At 41.0% G+C, this 22,015-nt stretch overlaps 1 protein-coding gene across 1 annotated transcript in view; it reads right to left on the bottom strand.

Annotated features, from left to right (window-relative positions):
* Nucleotides 1-340: 340 nt before the first annotated feature.
* LOC118393834 (polypeptide N-acetylgalactosaminyltransferase 18-like) overlaps nucleotides 341-22,015 on the bottom strand; it is an 83,470-nt gene continuing 61,795 nt past the window's right edge. Inside the window, exons 7-11 of the mRNA XM_035786949.2 lie at nucleotides 20,283-20,468; nucleotides 17,327-17,464; nucleotides 15,197-15,292; nucleotides 4,847-5,011; nucleotides 341-1,044 (exon numbers count right to left, since the gene is read on the bottom strand). Of these exons, the coding sequence (XP_035642842.1) occupies nucleotides 898-1,044; nucleotides 4,847-5,011; nucleotides 15,197-15,292; nucleotides 17,327-17,464; nucleotides 20,283-20,468 (732 nt within the window). The 3' untranslated portion in view covers nucleotides 341-897. The remainder of the gene's footprint in view (nucleotides 1,045-4,846; nucleotides 5,012-15,196; nucleotides 15,293-17,326; nucleotides 17,465-20,282; nucleotides 20,469-22,015) is intronic.

Raw genomic sequence — 22,015 nt, 5'->3', positions numbered from 1 at the left:
AAATGTGACACTGCAGAAGACTTCTTAAACCTTGAATACGCTACAAGTTCCTGCTGCTCAACAACAAAAGAGTGATCACATAAAGATCCTACATCTGTATGTGATCATTAATAGAATTTGTGTAATCCGCATCCATTAAAAAAGTGAACAATGATTCACTTCTGTATGTTGAGAGAGCTATAACCTTAAAGGCATGAGCGTAAAGACACATTGATTACATGACATTTGCCTTGTGTCACATGGGACAGACGCACATACGGAACAGCTGGTGGCAGTTTACATGGAAAGGGCACACTCAACATTGTACCATTGGGAGAAAAAAAACACTGCAACACATTCATATAGCATCAGTACTTTTACTGGCATATATTATAAATATTTTGAATATTTACACTTAGAAAATAGTATATTATTTCCATATATATATTCCAACATGTTGGCAATTCCCCAAAACTGTACAGCTTAATCGCATAATAAACTTATCCTACGAACCTGAGACACTAGAAGAAAAGAAAACAGCAGAGAACTTTTCGTAATGCTTGCTACACGGTAGCAGTTATTTACCAAGTACAACAATGAACATATAGAACCCAGTACAACCTTCAAGTCAACAGAAAACCGACTACACTCTTAACAAAATATGTTTCATAACATTGTAGTATCTCATAATGCACAATATCAACCATCTATGGCTGATCCATAGGAGAAAGAAAATGTTTAACATTTATCATGTGATGTCAACTGGTGAACAAAAGACATCATGGTCCTCCAATGCCTGTCATTAACCATACACCATTCTCCTTTATCCACAACAGAAAGTCCATAGGAGCAACAGAATAAGCACCCCACCCAGTCCAGTGAGCTACAGTATATCCAGTGTTCTCTCAGAGGAGCCCATCATAGGGCACTGCCAGGCAGTGTGTTTGTGATGGACCATTTCTGTCCCGTGCATTTTTGAAGGGCCAGCTGGTACCCGAACTCGTTGTCATTGCTGGCCACCAGCTCAAGGCATCGCTTCGATTTCCTGTTCTGAATGGAACCTCCCTGAAAGGAAAATCGGGTAGATCAAATTACAGTGGGATGCGACAGCATCATTAGTGTGCATGTCGTTGATTGCTATGTCACCTTAACCCCACAGTGCTATGAATTAATGGATGGGGTTGATGTGTATAGCTTAACAAGCACCCGCAGCTCTGTTTTGTATGGATTTCCCTTTGGCGCCAGCACTGGGGCCTTCCCAGATAGCATCAGCATGCTCATGAAGCAAGAACAACACTATCTCTCATTATAGTCAGTAGCACTCAGTAGGAATGCCAAGATTATGTGATAACAGAAGAAGACAGCATTAGATGAGAAGAAAACATTTTCACACGTCACCTGAGGAAAAAAAACCTTACACTTTACACCTTCACTCTTTGTCACCTAAGGAATCATGTGCTTCGAAGTGTCTCTCCATCTCATCTCTCTTTGCCATCTGTTAGAGCGGAGAGTCTCTCACATGTATTGGAGGCCTTAAAGCTTTGGGTTGGACTCAACTGTTGGGACCAGTGCGATGGGAGTAACTGCACAGATCAGATACATTCCCTATCTATGTGTAGCTTCAGGGCCTGGGATCAGAAAATCTCCCGTCACCTCTCAGTCAGGAAGAAGGATGACAAACTGGAAAGGCAACCGTTTTAAAATGGGCTTTCGTTTTGGTTCAAGTTTAGATGCTCTAATAAGAAAGAGGCTAGGGCATGTTAAGGTTCAGAAATTCAGACCAATACACATCCTTAAGATTTGCACTTACCAATTAATAATTAAGAGGACATTGATGAGGGATTAATATTTATACGCAGAGTCAACAACCACCTCTAAGCGATCTCATTGTCAACTTGTCATTAATGTTTTGTTGCACATACAGCATACTGAGGATTTGGTCAGGTTAATTTGAAAGTGAATTAATCAAAATGACAGTCTAGTTGATGTCACTGATTCAGGATATGATAGGTTTTCATTAGAATAGAATACTGTCTGTTTAGTTAAGAGTGCTTGTCAGGTCTTGCATGCCTAAAAGCTATGGAATGAAACAATTATCTGCTTGAGTGCATTCTGTCAAATACATGGGGGACGGATACAGTTTACATATTCACTAATAGTCTTTCATCAGTAATCAACATCTCCACATGTAGTACTGGTTATCAGATGTACAGTAGCATGAAATATAACATGGTGGATTCCATATGTTCAACCAAATGAAAAAAACATTAGCCATTAGATACACCTCATTGGCCACATGGTGCATATAGCCTGGAATGAGTCCAAGGAAAACAACATTACCTGCAAATAAGATATGACAAAGAAAACTAATTGAGCTACACCAATGCAGTAGAACCAAAAAGTCCCATATGAAAAAAGTTGTGCATGTACATTTTTCTTATCATTGCTGCTGTATTTATTTCAGCTCATCAATTGTTAAGACTGTGTTTAGACATCTCAAGTTCTTTCAAAATATAAAACAATAATAAATTCATTTTTCATTCCGTCATTATCATACTTTGCCAGAGGCACTTCCTGAAATATTTACGAGGTGTCTACCAAACTGCTAAAACACGCATTTATTTACAGAAAATATTCATAATTTCATCCTGATTCTACTCATATTTGCAAGATTACCATCTTGCAGCATGAGGCCTGCCAAGTTACCCCAGGGCTTCGGCATAATGTTCTTGACCTGATGTTTTGGCTATACATGGCTAAATAGCAAATATTTTCTGAGGCAGTTGAATTCAAGTGAGTCACTGAACACTTCAGAACAATTTCACACGACAAAAATATCAGCATTACTCAGCCTTTCTCTATCTGGGAAGTCAACATCAAAAGATTCTAAACACCAATAACCATTATAACCTTCAGGGTGCTTAAAAAGCCTGAGGTTGAATTCTGTACTGGCAGAGGACCAGTCCTGTTTGCTCCCTGTGCTTGATCCCTTGGGCTGCTGCAAAACCAACATATTGATTTGCTATAGAGAGTGAACCAGCGAGTCAGAATGATAATGGTCCTGGGTTCACAAGCAGGGGTAAAAGGTTAACCAACTCTCCTGTGTTCTTTCATCTAATTGATTATTTTTGAGTAAACAGTTTGGGAGTCTGTGTGTGCATGCGTTTGTGTGTTGCATAAGGAGGACGTATTTACAATGGGTAGGCCAACATGAGAGGCAGAATATACACCATGTAGTAGAAAAGCACAAAGGATAGTAGAAAACAGAAGCACTTGTCATCGAGTCAGTGAAAGCACTGAGGATGAACAGAAAGCTAATTAGATGTGTTTAATCAGCGTGTTAAGACTGTCTCCCAAGCAGGGCTCTTTACACCTAAACCCTCTGTGTCTCCATACTTCAGCCCACGCTGCAGCCACCTTAACTGCTGACAAAATCTTTACAAATACAAAAACACCCACTTCTTTTCTTCTGCTTCCCAAGATACATCACAATTATTTCACTTGTTGAATTTCCACCAAGGCTCTAAAGCGAAGAAAAGTCACACAATTGTCAGGCACATTCAACCACAGAGAGAGGCATAGATTGCTGCTCTTCTCCTCCTCCTCCTCTCCATCTCGTAGAATTTAAGTGTGGTAATGCTTAAGCTAGAATGGGAACATTTCTCCTCGCTACAGCACCGTACAACCCTATGCTTGAGTTGTATCGATGCATCCTACTTCCTTTTGAGGTAAAACACATTTCACACTATGTCTAGCAGAAATGTGATCAATAATGCATGGTGTCTGACTCCATTCCTTCTTGAATAATACAAAACCAAGAAACCACCTACAGAAGAGTCATGTAGATAGCATTCAAATAATTTTACATCGCAGAGCTACCTATACTTCAGTGAAACCAGGTCGGTACATTCTAACTAAGAATTTGACACAGTTCCATCAACAATGATCTCTCCAACATAATCAAAGAAAATTTGCATTAAGATGTAAAACTGTGCTTAGCAGCATTTCAATGAAAACCTTTGAACGGAACATACAACAGGATTTCCTTCTCAGCGAGTTCACAAGATATCACACTAATGTCAAAACTATAGACGCAAATAGGTTGAATCCAATATTGACAATACCTTGACTTTTAGGCGTTTTAGTGCTAGAGGTTCAACCAGTCCAGGCATTTGACATACAGTACATACTACTGTATAGTATGTTTTCAATGTCTCACTCCTTATAATGTTTTGGGGGGATAAGGTACAGAACCTACAAGTTTGTAACTTGTGTGGGCATCCACCCAAAATAAATAAGCGATCCCCCAATGGAGAAAAAAAACATCTTTATCTGTAAACACAATTCCCAGAAGTTGAATTCAAGGTTAGCACCCCACTATTGAGGGGATATTTTGAGTGCATACATTATGACGACACTGAACATGATCAGAACGGTTTTAATTGCACCTTCAAAACTTCAGTACTCTTCAGGCCATGTTGATGTGGCCCTCATTACAGGCCACTGTGCTCAGTGAGCCAGTCCAATAATGAAGACAGAGAGAGTCATTATGATGTATTTACTGTTCACGTCTAAATGGTTTGGAGGAATGTGGAGAGGTCTATGGACCGTAAATCTCTTATTCCTGTGATACTCCTTAATGAGACCAACCCAACCACACCGAGCACAGAGCCATGGACTTCTGTGAATATTACACCCTAAAATGTACCCAAGATATCTACCTCCATTTGTGCCACATTTACTAATGATCCAAATCCCTTGCAACAAAGTATTAATTTAGATCATTGACCTGCCATTTTTGATCACTTGCTGGTCTATATTCAGTGAGCAGTCTGAGTGTGTTGGTCAGGTCTGTATGGTTTCTTACCTGAGTAAATAGCCAGTGGAGCTTCATGCGCTTGGCTGTGGCGTAGCTACACTCGATGAGGCGCGGTCGGCTGTTCACATCCACCAGGCACTTGTTGTCATCGTCGTCGATGGTGGGACTGAGCACCCCTACATGTAACTGCTGAGTGCTGGTGTAGTACACATTCTGGAATGACAGAAGAGACAGCACATACATAAGCTACTGAGAGCTGGAAGGCATTCAAGCATTTCACAAAATGTTGATTTGTTTTAGGCTTTTCACTCGGACTTACATCACCCATATGGCATGTCTATTCATGCAGCTAACCTCGCTGGACTGGAGCACAGGGCAGGAAATCGCAGTGTGGGAAATGGCTTATTGTTTATGGAGAGGAGCGCTCTCCATCAACAGTTCTAATCGACCAGCTAGTCCAAACACTTCTAATTACACTCTCTGATGCGGTCTTCCAGACCGTATTTTCCAAGGGCACTTGAGTGCCCATATTTAGCCAACAGGCCGTAAAACACCAGTGGCAGGAAAAAGCATCTGTTTGAACTGAGAGGAGCAGCAGAGTTAGTTGTGTGTGCTACAGATGGCAGCTACATCTGTGCTCTGACGCCATCGCAGTGCATATGAGGGATGAGGAGGCTTGTCTGCACATGTGGTGTAGCTAGACATGTTGGGTAGCTAGAACCCTGGGAGAGGCGGGGGAATGTAACAGCTGGAGGGGAGGGAGGACATCACAGCTGGATCGGGGTGTGGATGAAGGTGGTAGGTAGCACAGGATTACATTAGGAGGGGTTTACAGTTGTCATAAACACACTGTATGTTTGAAAACTATCCCATCAATCTTACAGGTAGAATAAATCTCTATAGAATGACATTGCTGCCAAAGTTCATATTTATTTTTTGGTAATACCAATTACCCCACCACCGACATTCTTTAAAAAAGCATACCTGGTCGTAGAATAAAAATTAAAAAGTGTTACCTCTTCCTAAGTCAGAGGGTGGTTTAAACCTTCCAGACTCGGGATTGTATCAACTCGCCACCCAAGGCTTTTACTTGCCACATATAGTTAAATGCACTAAAGAGGAAGAATGTGTACATATTGAAGATGCACATGCTCATCCCCAGAATCGTTTTACTTGTCTATTTTCCAAGGATAAAGCTAAGAACATGAACAACTTCATAGTTAAGAACACTATAATGATATGGAAGAAAATTAAACATTTTACAAGAACCAATATCACTCTAGAAACACAACCTTATGGAACAATCCTTGGATAGCTTTTCAGAATTCATCGTAAAATAGGCCCACATGGAAAACTAAAGGAAGAGAAACCGTAAATGACTTGGTAACAGGAAATACATTTATTTCCATGACAGAATTTAAAAGTAATTTTGCACTGACAAATGTAGATAGTTTCAAATAAATGCATCACTTTATTGTCTACATTTTGATGCAAAACAGATCTTCGTCAGGTCAAACAGATTGAGTGCTGACAACCCTATCATCCAATACATTTGCATACGCAGGATCTGTAGTACACAGAGTGACTATGACAAATAAGCCGACTGTCTGGACGAACTTTTCAGACAGCAGGGTTACCTGGTTACCTGAGGAATAGCTGCATGGCGCAAGGCATGATAAAAAAAAGGACCCAGAATGACATCCTCACACCCAAACCACCCTGCCCGCCTTGACCAACGAGTTCAGAGTTTCCTTCAATACTCCCCACTTAGCAAACAGTTTGACCATATCATTAAAAAAAAAACACTGGCACATCTTCAGCCCTGATTCACAACTGGAAAATACGCTTTTTAGAACCCCTGTGGGTAGTCTTTCGACCCCTCCTCAACATCCGTCAAATGGTGGTGACGTCTGATCTTCCACCGGTGCCACGGAGCACCTTCCTAGACAATGTGCTGGACGGTAATTACAGATGTGGCCGATGTACCCAGTGTAACTTTACGAACAATGCAGAATGTTCAATGACATGTCATGGCCAAGGCCATTAAGATGAAGGGCTGGTGTTCCACCATGAAACAGGGATAGCAGAACACAATAGTAATATCAGGACTCTTGATCAGAGAAACACTGTGGCTGTGGATTTCATGTAGTGCTCTCAGATACATTGGTATTGAACATGTTAAAACTCTTAGGGGGGAGGGGAATTGTGATAATCTATTACTATGAAGAGAATTGTATTGGATTCACTATTTGTCGGCCAGGTCTCCTAAAGGTCTGAACCAAGAGTAATGTATTAGACCATTACTTACATGAATATGTCACGTTGATTTGTTCTGGCATATTGGTCTCAACTTGGTCATTTTGTACGTAATTTAATATCAGTAGTTACAAGAAAATCTATTAGAGGTACACAAGTTGCTTTTGAAATAGGTCACTAATTTTATCTATGGCCACTGCTCGTTCCGCGTGTAATGGTTAAATGCGCTGGTAACAGTTTCCAACGTAATCTCATTACTGTTGCCTAGGTTTGAACTTGGACCCTTTTGTATGTATATACTACTTTATGTACAGTACCTATGTGATTAATTATGATGGACTATGTGCAAAAGTGAATTTAAATGGTTTCCACACCAAACATGCATCATGTGTGTAACGGTCATGTGAGGTGAAATGTGTATGTTTTTGGATGTGAGCACTCAGTCTGTTTGACCTGACGAAGATCAGTTTGAGATCGAAACAGTCTAAGCCGTGAATTGGGAGCAGAAAGTGTGCGGGCCTTCAGGTTTTATACTGGACGATTACTTTATCATCACTCATCTTGAAAAAATGTATACTATAAACTTCGAAGTCAATCAATCAATCTGCCATCTTTGACACAATGGAAAAAAATAAACATTTATTATTGAAATAGCATGGGTGACCAAGAAAAACGAATTGGTACAATTTAAGGCCATTTGGCAAACAATAATGCAGGTACTAGGAATGGAGGTATGGGCATGCGGATCTCGATAGAAAAGATGGCGCCATCGTTTGTGTGCGCCTGTAAGTTGATGATCGTATGTATAAGTTCGTTAAAAAAGTTTTTAAAAAGGGAAAATATAACAAAAAAATGAAAACTATCATTCAGTCCCTCACCATCAGTGGGAGGTAAAGCAGGAAGAAAACGGCATCCGTAGTGGTGTGAAATGAAACGGGATTCTAAAAAGAGTAACAGCACCGTAACCCGACAACTATTCAACAGAGACATCTGAACAGATTTCTAACATTAATGAGTTCTTAAATTAGCCTGCTCTCGGGATGTGAGATTTAGTGTCATGTTTTCTCTGAAGTTATTTGTTAAGAAAAGTGTGCAAGGCATCTTGGGAAAGATCAGCTCTGACTGTCTTTCTTGTAAGAGATCACAGGAGATTCCTCCAGAGCTATAATTTGCAAACCAGCGTAAACATCAATACAGGTGCAATGAGTGTGAATGGTTTACCATGGAGATGTTTGAATAGGCAAGGATGATAGTGGATGCAACTTTTAGGCTTCACTTTCAAGGATTAGACCACTTTTTACTACACATCTGACTAAAAGATTACTGTAGCTCTGTCGGCATAACTTTTATAAATAACGTTGACACCTTTTGGAAACAGAAGATACTCTACAGGAATGACAGAGTCCATCCAAATCATCTTGGTGCTTGGACCCTGTCCTCCCATTTCAAGGCTGCGTTGAGACAATGATTTATCAGTGACCCAAGCCCTGCTTAAATAATCCCTACCATTGTGTTGCTGAGATGTCGTAGTGCTGCTGCAAATGTACAGTTTCCCAAGAGAGTTATCAGTCATAATGTAAGTAACCTAATTTATGTTCCTCTAACTCCCCTGAATGCCTCCGTCAATCGGACAGCAATTGTCAGCAGTAATCATGCGCTTATGAAAACAGAGTTATACTGTTACCACTGATACGGTTTGCTCTAGTAGGAAGCCCACTGTGAGTAGTTCACCTGCACTCTCAGCTCAAATATAAATATCACTGTCATGTCTACCTCTGATAAACCTCCCAGTAAAGCAATAAAAACAATAACACAGAAAAGTGTCGAATTAGCCCACATTACCATACTGTATGTAGCCAAAGAAACAAGGTTGATGAAATCAATATTTTGCTAGTAACAGATAGCCAGTATATTAATGTTATCTCTGAAACTCACTTAGCTAATTCCTTTGATGATACAGTGGTAGCAATACTTGGCTATAAAACATACATTAGAGGCAGGAATACCAATGGGGGAGGTGTTGCTGTTTATATTTAGTCATATTCCTTTAAAACTTAGAGAGAATCTCATTTCAAATGCTGTTGAAGTAATATGGCTACAGGTTCACTTGCCTCACCTAATGCCTATTCTTGTGGGAAGTTGCCATAGATCACAAAGTACTAACGGTCAGTATCTGGATAATGTGTGTGATATCAACAGAGATATATTTTTGGGGTGACCTAAATACTGACTTTCATCAAGCTGTCCACTCAAAAAAAGCTTCAAACGGTAACCAGTGCCTGCAACCTGGTTTAGGCCGTCAGTCAACCTACCAGGGTATTTACAGAAATCCGCTCTAAACTGGATGTAGTGATCATAGTAGCCCTATCTAAGAACACCAACATGTGGGCATAATATAGTGTTTAAGAGCTCATACAAGAGGTTTTGTACTGATCTTATGTTGAAGATGTAAATAGTATTCACTGGTCGGTGTCTTTTATTGAGGGCCAACCAGACACTGAACTTTAATAATTTCTGAAATTGTTTATTCCAGTTACTAATAAGCATGCACCCATTAAGAAATTACTGTAAAAACTGTTAAATACCCATAAATTGATGTGGAATTTAAAAATTGTATGGTTGACAGGGAAGAGACATAAGCAATTGCCAAATTGGCAAACGTACTGTAAATTGAGAAATCGTGTGACTAAAATGAACAAACTGTACCATGAAATAAAGATAAAAAGGATGATAGTAAAAAGCTTTGGAGCACCTTAAATACAATTTTGGGCAAAAAGGCGAACCATTCATTGAATCAGATGGCCCAATCATCACAAAAACCCACTGATATTGCCAACTTCTTCAATGATTTTTTCACTGGCAAGATCAGCAAAATTAGGCATGTCATGCCAACAAAAAAACTCTAATCCTACACATCCATGCATAACTGACAAATTAATGAAAGACTTAGAGAATGGCGTTGGAGGGGATGGCTGCCGTTTTACAGACCATTAACCAACTGTGCTATTTTTGTTTTTTTCACATTGTTTGAAACTTTCATACATAATGTTGCTGCTACCATCTCTTATGACCAAAAAGAGCTTCAGATAATAACAGCGATTACACAAACTGGACAAAGATTTTTTCTTTAATGAATCCGAAGTGAAGGATACACTTTCTCCGAGACCAGGCCCAAATCCCAGTAATTTGCGTGAAGAAAAGACGGAGGTACAAGGGGCGGTAATCGGAGTGCCTTATGAGAATTTTTTGGTGAGTGGATAACCCACCTCTACCATCTGTTCTATTGGCCAAAGTGCAATCACTGGAGAATAAATTGGATGAGCTCCGTTCGAGACTATCCTACCAACGGGACATTAAAAACTGCAATCTCTCATGTTTCACAGAGTCGAGGCTGAACGACAACAGGGTTAATATACAGTTGGCTGGGTTTTCTGTGCATCGACAGGACAGAACAACTACATCCAGTAAGACGAGGGTTGGTGGTGTGTCTACTTGTCAATAACAGCTAGTGCACTGTGTTTAATATTATGGAAGTCTCGAGGTATTGCTCGCCTGAGGTAGGGTACCTCATGATAAGCTGTACTATCTACCAACAGAGTTTATCTATATTTTTCGTAGCCGTCTATTTACCACCACAAACTGATGCTGGTACTAAGACCGCACTCAAAGAGCTGTATAAGGCCATAAGCAAACAAGAAAATGCTCATTCAGAAGTGGCACTCCTAGTGGCTGGGGACTTAAATGCAGGCAAACTTAAATCCGTTTTACCTCATTTGTAGAGGGGGAAAAAAGACCACCTTTACTCCACACACAGGCGCATACAAAACTCTCCCACACCCTTCATTTGTTAAACCTGACCATAATTCTATCCTCCTGCTTACAAGCAGGAAGTACCAGTGACTTACTCAATACAAAAGTGGATGCCACACTACAGGACTGTTTTGCTAGCACAGACTGGAATAAGTTCTGGGATTCATCCAATAGCATTGAGGAGTATACCACCTCAGTCAATAGCTTCATCAATAAGTGTATCGATGACGTCATTCCCACAGTGACCGTACATACAGTTGAAGTCGGAAGTTTACATACACCTTAGCCAAATACATTTAAAGTCAGTTTTTCACAATTCCAGATATTTAATCCTCGTAAAATGTCCCTGTCTTAGGTCAGTCAGGACCAACACTTTATTTTAAGAATGTGAAATGTCAGAAAAATAGTAGAGAATTATTTCATCACATTCCCAGTGGGTCAGAAGTTTACATACACTCAATCAGTTGCATTTCCATTAAATTGTTTAACTTAGGTCAAACGTTTCAGGTAGCCATCCACAAGATTTCCACAATAAGTTGGATTAATTTTGGCCCATTCCTCCTGACAGAGCTGGTGTAACTGGGTCAGGTTTGTATAGGCCTCCTTGCTCGCACACACTTTTTCAGTTCTGTCCACAAATATTCTATAGGATCGAGGTCAGGGCTTTGTGATGGCCACTCCAATAGCTTAACTTTGATAATCTTCAGCCATTTTGCCACAACTTTGCTAGTATAATTGGGGTCATTGTCCAGTTGGCAGACCCATTCTCGACCAAGTTTTAACTTCCTGACTGATGTCTTGAGATGTTGCTTCAATATATCCACATAATTTCCCTTCCTCGTGATGCCATCTATTTTGTGAAGTGCACCAGTCCCTCCTGCAGCAAAGAAACCCCACAACATGATGCTGCCACCCCCGTGCTTCACGGTTGGGATGGTGTTCTTCGGCTTGCAAGCATCCCCCTTTTCCGCCAAACATAAATGGTCATTATGGCCAAAATGTTCTATTATTTTTGTTTCATCAGACCAGAGGACATTTCTCCAAAAAGTGTGATCTTTGTCCCCATGTGCAGTTGCAAACTGTATTCTGGCTTTTTTAATGGCGGTTTTGGAGCGGAGGCTTCTTCCTTGCTGAGCGGCCTTTCAGGTTATGTCGATATAGGACTCGTTTTACTGTGGATATAGATACTTTTGTACCCATTTCCTCCAGCATCTTCACAAGGTCCTTTGCTGTTGTTCTGGGAGTGATTTGCACTTTTCGCACCCAAGTGCGTTCATCTCTAGGAGACAGAACACATCTCCTTCCTGAGTGGTATAATGGCTGCATGGTCCCATGGTGTTATTACTTGTGTCCTATTGTTTGTACAGATGAATGTGGTATCTTCAGGCATTTGGAAATTGCTCCCAAGGATGAACCATACTTGTCGATGTCTACAATTTTATTTCTGAGGTCTTGGCTGATTTCTTTTGATCTTCCCATTATGTCAAGCAAAGAGGCACTGAGTTTGAAGGTAGGCCTTGAAATACATCCACAAGTATACTTCCAATTGACTCAAATGATGTCAATTAGCGTTTTCAGAAGCTTCTAAAGCCATTAAATAATTTTCTGGAATTTTCCAAGCTGTTTAAAAGGCACAGTCAACTCAGTGTATGTAAACTTCTGACCCACTGGAATTGTGATACAGTGAATTATAAGTTAAATAATCTGTCTGTAAACAATTGTTGGAAAGATTACTTGTGTCATGCACAAAGTAGACTTGCCTAACCGACTTGCCAAAACTATAGTTTGTTAAACAAGACATTTGTGGAGTGGTCTAAAAACTAGTTTTAATGACTCCAACCTAAGTGTAGTGGTGTAATAATGTGCTGTATGATGTACTGTTTTTGTGTGATGCAAATGCTTTAATCTCGTTTGGATCCCATTGGCTCATGGCAAAAACTTGACCTTATTCAAACAATTTGTTTTGTTGTTGTCCGTTTTAGTCAGTTACAAAACTACATTTAAGAAAAGTACACCATGTCTAAAGATTACTTTTAAATATTGCCTGCTCCCTAGTGTTCTCACTACTTAGAAAAAGTACTCACTACTTCTCTCAAGCCCCTTTTAATGACGGTGCTAGCAGCCACTAGTGCTAGCTAGCTACTGTAGCTGGCTACCGACCGAAACATTAAGCTAGCCAAGACCAACACCACAAACAAATAGACTATACAGCTACAAGTAGTGAGTGGAATTAACAAGCAGACTGTACTTATAAAGTTAAATGTCTTACCTGTGATTAAATGTTTTTTACACACATTGCTACGTGTAGCCTACTTGGACACCGCGTCCCCACATTTCCCACTCACCCACACCGAATAGCCTGAAGCCACAGGGCTCTTCTCGCAGGCACCATTTCCCTACGTGGGAGAATTACGAACCATAAATTGTGATTTTTGACCTGGCTACATGTACATTGAGCAATACAGCAGCTTTTCAGCATGTTTTGTTATTCATGTATAACAGAAAATAAATACAAATAGATTTCGAAGTTGCCTCTCTTACAATGGGGGTCAATAGAAAATAACGTGGTCGAGGGGAATTCCTTATTACGTGAATACCAACTGGGGATCATTAAAAAAATACAAATTCTAGTCTGGTTAAGGATCACATAAACATCTCAAGGCATTGTTCTTAGCCCCTGGCTAGCTAAACCACAGGCTAGTCTGGCCCTGGGCTAACTTAGCATGTGTTCACGCAAGCATTTGTTAACCCTGGGCTAATCTTGAGCCTCGGGCTAAGGATTCACACTTGTATTCCAAAGCCCTGGGCTAACAGACAAACACAACATGCAACCAACATTATATCTATGTCATGCGACCAATGTTATAAGCAATAAGACATTTATTAGCACATGATTTCCTCTTGCTTCTAGTCGATCATTTGATTTCCAACAGTGATGGTTTGTATAAAGCTTGCTGTCTGCCTGTCTAACCTCGGAAACCATGTTTTAATTTTGAAATTCGATCTTGCCCCTGTAGGTCTACACAGAGAATGCTGTGCATGAACAAAAATCAATAACTTTGATCCAGGCCAAATTATGCAACAATATTATTATCATCATGGATATATCAAATTAATTGTCAATACAAAACATATAAAAAGGCGAAGAAAATTAAGCAAATGCTGCCCTTCCAGCTGTAGTTTGTAGCTTTAGTTGGCTCAGTGAGAAGACATTAACCAGCCTGCATAGCAACCATTCCTTTGACATAGCAACCAAATATATCTATTTTTCCCTCAGATGGAAGGTTGAAATAGTATGAATTTACTAAATGTGTAGAATGCATTAGAGGCATCATCACAAGAATATGTAAATTAAGTGACCGTGCAGCTTTTGTGATTGGACAGTGAGCATTCCAGGCATTGTTCTTGACCCTGTTTCACACTGCCTATTTTGGTTGGCTATTCTGGAGCTAGCCCCGAAAAAGTCGATGCTAACCCTGCTCCGGAACAGGACCAGCTACAGTTGGCCTGGGCTAAGGTTGGTGCTAGCCGACTTTAGTATATGCAAGTATAAACACTCACCCTGGCCTAAAATCTCACCTTCTGCAAACTTGAGAGAAGTAAATTCAGAAACAATAGAACCAAAGCTCTAATAAGAAATTACTGCTGTGCATATTTATGGCAAAAAAGTATACAACTAGGTAGCCGTTGTAGAAAGTTGAGTTTCAATTTTTGTTTTAACATTTACATAGTCCATGGTTTCTCAGTTTTCACAACATTATGGAAATTTTTAGAGGTGAGATCGTGCAGAGACAGCAGTTGTGCTGAAATATGGCTGTATCATTCTGCCAGCCTGACCCAGATAGAAACAGTGTCAGGGGATGCTCTCCATCTCAACAGCACTGTAGTGGCTTCCTGGAATTAACTGCTAATGCCTGTCTGGAGACCGGGAAAGTATACCTTTTATAAACACTTTTGGATTATTTATTTATACTCTCTCTCTCTCTCTCAGATTGAATGAAGTTCAGATATAAATCCCATGGTGGATGTGGGGGCCCTTAGCAGTGTGGTGAATGATAAGTAGAGTCCTGCTGGTCAGCTGGTAGATCACAGGTGCTGCCCTTACTAAGCCATAAAAGAGACCAGACACATGTTTCATACAATAATAGCTCTTCAAAGGGACCAATCGTACTGTAGCAGAGTCGTGAATTTCACTGATAAGCCTTACGGAAGATAAGAAAGGGTCAAAAGGAGGGATAAGAAAAGGCAGGCTATACACGTGGGAGATTTGACACAGAGACAGATTTGATGATGTAGTGATGTGGGCTGAAGAGGGCTCGAGGGGGATCTAACCTGAGGTGTCATCCCATGACAGAGGTACAGGATGGGGACATTGTCGGTGTCCGGTCCCTGGTCCAGACACAGGTCACTCTTCAGAGAGTTCTTCAGCTGAGGGAGGAAATGATCACAAAGGGAGTCATAATTTGACATGTCACTCAATCGGCTAGTTCAGGGAGAGGTTAGCTGTGTGACAGAGAATCGATGAGACCTTGAAACGATTCAAATATTCCTGCCATCACAGCTCCCTATTCAATCAAACCAGAGAGCAGGTTTCCGCTATAACTTCAAAACAACATGGAGGGAACTATTTTCTGTTCTTAGCAGAACAACATGACATAGAACATAAATGGAACTTGTAATTCAATCATGAAGCCTGGTGTTTGCACAGTTATTTCAATATGTAGCAGTATTTATTTTACAGATATAGTCAACAGGTTTTTGTGAGGAGAGGGGAGGTACTCTGGAGGCAGGGATTGGTGGCTGGGCGGATTAAGATGTGTTTGCCTTGCTCTCCGTGAGGACAGGATTAGGTACGGATATGACATTACAAGGACACAGTCAGAGACTGTGCCTGTCAACTCCCCACTGGCACAGGATATGTCTCATTCTGTCAGCTGATCATTAAAATGCCAGGCAGCACCTGGGATACTTGTCAGGGACTGAACATGATGGAATAAAGTCTGACAGACAACATCTAACCATTCTACTCAGGTTCCATGAAATGAAAAAAACTATAACGTGCAAGGTTCATGCATGAGTGAATAAAACCTGGGGCTGCTTGTCAGTGTGGGGTGTAGCATGACCTTTGACCTCAAATGCTGTGCTGAACAAAGTCTGCATTCTCGATAATGAATTCTCTGACAAAAATGATTGACAAGTTCATAAAATGCACCTAGCAAATGCAGAGTAATGAGGACATTCTATTTTTGAACCCACTTACTACTTGAATTAATTTTAATAAGGCTGACCTATTTTCCTCTCGGTCTTACTACTTTTCATAATAATATGGAAATACAGAGAAAGAAACCAACCATGAAATGAAGACCGTACTCCAATGAGACTGATTTTTGGGTGTGTCACTGTAGATTCAGGCATATTGCACTAATGCACTGTGGCCCAACAGAAATAAAGCTGTTTGTGTTGAACATGAATTGCTAATATGAATACTGCCAGCGTGGCCTCATGGCCAGAATACAAATTCAGAAACATTTGTCTAGCATTGCTGAGAATTCCACACAGGCAGATCTCTGTGAGAGGAGGCGACATAAAACAAGCTCTGCTCACCAGCCCCACCACTGCACAACAATATGTGCATACTCAATGGTATAACCTTTTGGTGGTGGAACATTCTTGATACACACAGGAAACCTTTGAGCGTCAAAAATCCAGCAGTGTTGCAGTTGTTGACACAAGCCGGTGAACATGGCACCTACTACCTACCATACCCCGTTCAAAGGCACTTAAATATTTTGTCTTGCCAATTCATCCTCTAAATGGCATGCATACACAATCTAATAAAAATCTTTATTTTACCTGTCTCATCCTGTTCATCTGCACTGATTGAAGTGGATTTAACACGTGACATCAATAAGGGATCATAGCTTTCGCCTGGATTCACCTGGTCAGTCTATGTCATGGAAAGAGCAGGTGTTCTTAATGTTCTGTATACTCAGTGTATGTGCATACTATACAATGGTTTGTCTCTTACTGTATGCATGTGGAAACAATAGACTCTACTCTATGTGCATACACAATGGACAGATTCCTCTGAGTAGACTGGAAAAGTAAACCTTTAACACTTGGGCAGGTCTGTGTACTGTATAATCTCCAGCAAGTCTTCTGTCTTCTCCTGGAGTCTGAGTTCCTGCACCTTTTTCACATCATGCCCACATTGCCCAAGCTCAAGCATGCCACCCTGGCAGTACACACAAAGACTGAGGCTATGGTAGGCCTGTCCACGTGTTTTAGAGCCAAGCTGCCACAGAAATGCATCCCTCTGTGAAATGAATGTATTCCTAACTGCAGTCATCCAAATCGTAACTCAATGGATGATGATTATTTGTTCAGGCATGGACCGCATGTTTTTTTCTGTGGAGGCTTTACTTGACATCCCAATTCTTTTGCAGAGACCATGTTGCTTACCACTCCATATGCAATGGTGTCTGTGTACATCCTCATCTCTGGGTAGATGTTGACCAGGTACCACCGAAACGTCTTACACTGGAGCCTCTTCCTAAGGGCCTTCCTCTCAGAGATATCTCCAATGTCTATTCCTGAGTCCTACACACACACAAACAGAGATAAACAGATTGACCTTGATTGCTGTAAAGATACAAATTCATAAAGATATCATGCATAGGAAAGATTATATGTGCCAAGCTCTTAGGTGGAAAGAGGAATCACATTCCCAGTTTCACTGATTTCAGAGAGGCAATGTGACATAACTCCTCCATGTTCCTTGTATATAGAACCGCAGGACTCAGTGACTGACATCATTTAACATCATCTGCCATTTCCTCTGAGTCCTCACGCTGCAACAGTCACGCTCTGGCCCAGCCTTCCTTCTGCAGCAAGCTGCCGCTCCTGTCCACTCTACCCCAATTATCTTAATTGCTGCCTCACTGACAAAACTTAAAAGCTGAAGCAGACCTGATAGATCCAACATCAACTGCAATTGAGGAAACTTGCATCCTTCTGAGATACAATAAACGGACTAACGAGAGTCTAATAGACAAAACAGCAACAGCTGTGACTTGAAATGGAATAGGTTTCTAATACGTTTGGACATAATAAATTCATGAGGCTAATCCTGAGGCCACATTTCCCTCCAAGCTTGTTGAGTAGAATAGCAGAACTCAGTGTATCGATATCAATTTAGAGATTGCCTGCTGATGCTCATCCATTTGAAAGGAGTTTTTACATAATTGTGAGTATTGAGTGCAAATAGGAAAACTATAAAGCATCTAATCAACTCAGCCTTTGTTCAAAGAAAAACCAGGCATCTCTGCTAATATTTATATATAGTTGAAGTCGGAAGTCTACATACACCTAGGTGGCAGTCATTAAAACTTGTTTTTCAACCACTCCACAAATGTCTTGTTAACAAACTATAGTTTTGGCAAGTCGGTTAGGACATTTACTTTGTGCATGACAAGTCATTTTTCCAACAATTGTTTACAGACAGATTATTTCACTGTATCACAATTCCAGTGGGTCAGAAGTTTACATACAGTCAATTTACTGTGCCTATAAGTTAAACAGCTTGGAAATTCCAGAAAATGACGTCATGGCTTTAGAAGCTTCTGATAGGCTAATTGACATAATTTGAGTCAATTGAAGTTGTACCTGTGAATGCATTTCAAGGCCTACCTTCAAACTCAGTTCCTCTTTGCTTGACATCATGGGAAAATCAAAAGAAATCAGCGAAGACCTCAGAAAAAAAATTGTAGACATCGACAAGTCTGGTTCATCCTTGGGTGCAATTTCCAAATGCCTGAAGCTACCACGTTCATCTGTACAAACAACAGTACGCAAGTACAAACACCATGGGACGACACAGCAGTCATACTGCTCAGGAAGGAGATACATTGTGTCTCCTAGAGAAGAACGTAATTTGGTGCGAAAAGTGCAAATCGATTCCAGAACAGCATCAAAGGACCTTGTGAAGATGCTGGAGAAAATGGATACAAAAGTATCTATATCCACAGTAAAACAAGTCCTATATCGACATAACCTGAAAGGCCACTCAGCAAGAATGAAACCACTGCTTCAAAACCGCCATAAAAAAGCCAGACTACGGTTTGCAACTGCACATGGGGACAAAGATCGTACTTTTTGTCCTCTGGTCTGACGAAACAAAAATAATACTGTTTGGCCATAATGACCATTGTTGGAGGACAAATGGGGAGGCTTGCAAGCTGAAGAACACCATCCCAGCCCTGAAGCAAGGGGGTGGCAGCATCATGTTGTGGAGGTGCTTTTGCTGCAGGACGGACTGGTGCACTTCACAAAATAGATGGCATTATGAGGTAGGGTAAATTATGTGGATATATTGAAGCAACATCTCAAGACATAAGTTAAAGCTTAGTCACAAATGGGTCTTTCAAGTGGACAATGACCCAAAGCATACTACCAAAGTTGTGGCAAAATGGCTTAAGGACAACAAAGTCAAGGTATTGGAGTGGCCATCACAAAGCCCTGACCTCCATCCTATAGAAAATGTGTGGGCAGAACTGAAAAAGCATGTGAGAGCAAGGAGGCCTACAAACCTGACTCAGTTACACCAGCTCTGTCAGCAGGAATGGGTCAAAAAATTCAACTTCGTGGGAAGCTTGTGGATGGCTACCCAAAACGTTTGACCCAAGTTAAACAATTTAAAGGCCATGCTACTAATTGAGTGTATGTAAACTTCTGACCCACTGGGAATGTGATGAAAGAAATAAAAGCTTAAATAAATAACTCTACTATTATTCTGACATTTCACATTCTCAAAATAAAGTGGTGATCCTAACTGACCTAAGACAGGGAATTTTTACTAGGATTAAATGTCAGTAATTGTGAAACTGAGTTTAAAATGTATTTGGCTAAGGTGTATGTTAACTTCAACTGTATATATACACACACACAATGCCATATACAATTGGGATCTACAAAAATAACTTTAGTAACAGTTCTTTTCACAATACAGGTGTAGGATCTTAATTTGAGCCAGTTTGCCACAGCAGAAAATTAAAATGTCCTGTTGCAGCAGGATAATTTATGTTGATTATAATACATGCACATTTCTTTTAGGGGCTGACACATTTTTCATAAGGGAAAATTAAGTCTTACATTTCAAAGTGGAATTTACAAACGTCAGAAGCCTTTTTAAACCTCAGATACTCTACAAGTTTCAAATGTCCTGCATTGTATGAACATTCTCCTGCAACAGGGTGATCAAATGAAGATCCTAAACCTGTACACTAACATATTACACTATACATCACTCTTTATTTACAAATCCCCACTAGCGAGACAATATTCCTACCCTGACCTCTTGCCCACCCTCCATTAGACATGGTTCAGTAGCCCTGGTTCAGTTAGCAGCTGACAAACTCACCTCCTGAGGGATGTTCCAGGCCATATACACATGGCTCTTAAACTCATCCATCCAGACCTCCGCAACCCTCAGGGCATTCCGTCTCACGTGAGACGTCAGGTCCTCAGTGTAGGGCTTGTGGGCACGTTCTATATGGGCGATACGGGCACAGGGCAGGACTTCCACACTGCCCCCACACTGCCACACCTGGTATTACATATAAAAAGACAGAGCAGAGCTTGGTTAATCATGTTGCCGGGCAGGAAAAGACCTAGAGCAGATCTAGAGCTCCAGAGGGTGCTCCAGTAGAAAGACAGATCAGAAGCCTCTTACTCTGAGGCTGACAGGGCTACATGAGCTCCACCTGATCCAAAAAGCCTGTCAAATGCAGCCAGGAAGAGGAGAACCTGGAGACTCCTTCATCCAGATCGTACTGTGAGGTGTTGAGGGTGCCAGAAGCCTCATCAAAAAGGAGCACCATGTCTTCACTGACATCTGACATGCTGTGTCTGGCTTAGTAGTCTAACAGTTTTAATTGCTGATATGTGATGACATTTGGAGTCCCAGTGCCTTATGCTTAACGTCATGATTAATGGCTGCTAGGCATGTGAGAGAGAGCGACAGCAAGAGCGAGAGAGAGGGGAAGAGGAAGCGAGAGAGAGAGAGAGAGAGTGTTTGCGAATGAGAAAAAGGGAGTGGGAGAATTCAGCATGTCAGTAACAACATTCCTACAATATGGCCATATCTCCTGTTCTTTCTTAGACGTAGTGTAATGCTGTGATTCACAGTGTTGTGATAAAACTCTGCTCTTTGTCCCCTGTGGCTCTGTGCTTTGCCTGTTTTTATCTCTGGCCCTGAAGAGCTCATAGCCTCTCGGCTCCCTCCACAGCACAGCACTAACTGACATCTAACCGGGCTTCAACGGGCTAACATTCCATCCTGAGAATTCCTGCACACCGACATTCATTCCACATCTCCTCTTATCAGGTCCTATGTGCAAACATGTACTTCAAAGCTCTGATGTTGTTCCAGAGTTCTGATAGATTTTCTGGAAAGGTAATGCTCATTCCATAATGTTATCATTTCCTACATTGCTGCCCACAGCACTGCATGAACTGGCATGGAGAGTAGATCAGCTCCCGCTGTCTGCAAGGAGTTTACCTTCCTGTCTACTTATAGCACTCAGGGACAGCCACAGAAATCTCTAAGTCGTCTATCAGGGGATACGAAACAGGACACACACACACAGAGAGAGAAACAAGTGCACACAGTTACAGACCACAACAGTCAGACTACAGTGTTATAGGAGTGATACAGCTCAATGACGCAAGTCATGTAATTGATGATGTCTGTGACTGCTGTGCTGTGATCTATTTCCAAGGACGAGGCACTCTGTCACTTTCTCTCACAGAGGCGTTCAGTCTTGCTTTCCAGAGTCACCTCCTCGCCTCTGCTGTGCTCATTTCTCCATGGCAAACTAACCAATTGGCAATGTCAACACCCACAGTCCCATTGCCCCATCTGGAGATTCTACTAAACAAAGTGAAGGTGCAAAACAGGCATCTGTGAAAAAGTCACGTACATGTATGTCGATCTTTTCCCCTGACCTGAGTGAACTGGTGTTAATACACTACAGACAGAACTCTTCATCACTCTTTGATTGGAGAGGTGAAGTAAAGGTCCTCAGAAACTGCTCTCATCATCATTATCATCCTCTGATCTCTCAGCCCTTACGGCATTGTGCAGAGTATGGA

The sequence above is a fragment of the Oncorhynchus keta genome, chromosome 14 (assembly GCF_023373465.1).
Source record: "Oncorhynchus keta strain PuntledgeMale-10-30-2019 chromosome 14, Oket_V2, whole genome shotgun sequence".
NCBI lineage: Eukaryota > Metazoa > Chordata > Actinopteri > Salmoniformes > Salmonidae > Oncorhynchus > Oncorhynchus keta.
This window is presented reverse-complemented; position numbering and strand designations above follow the sequence as displayed.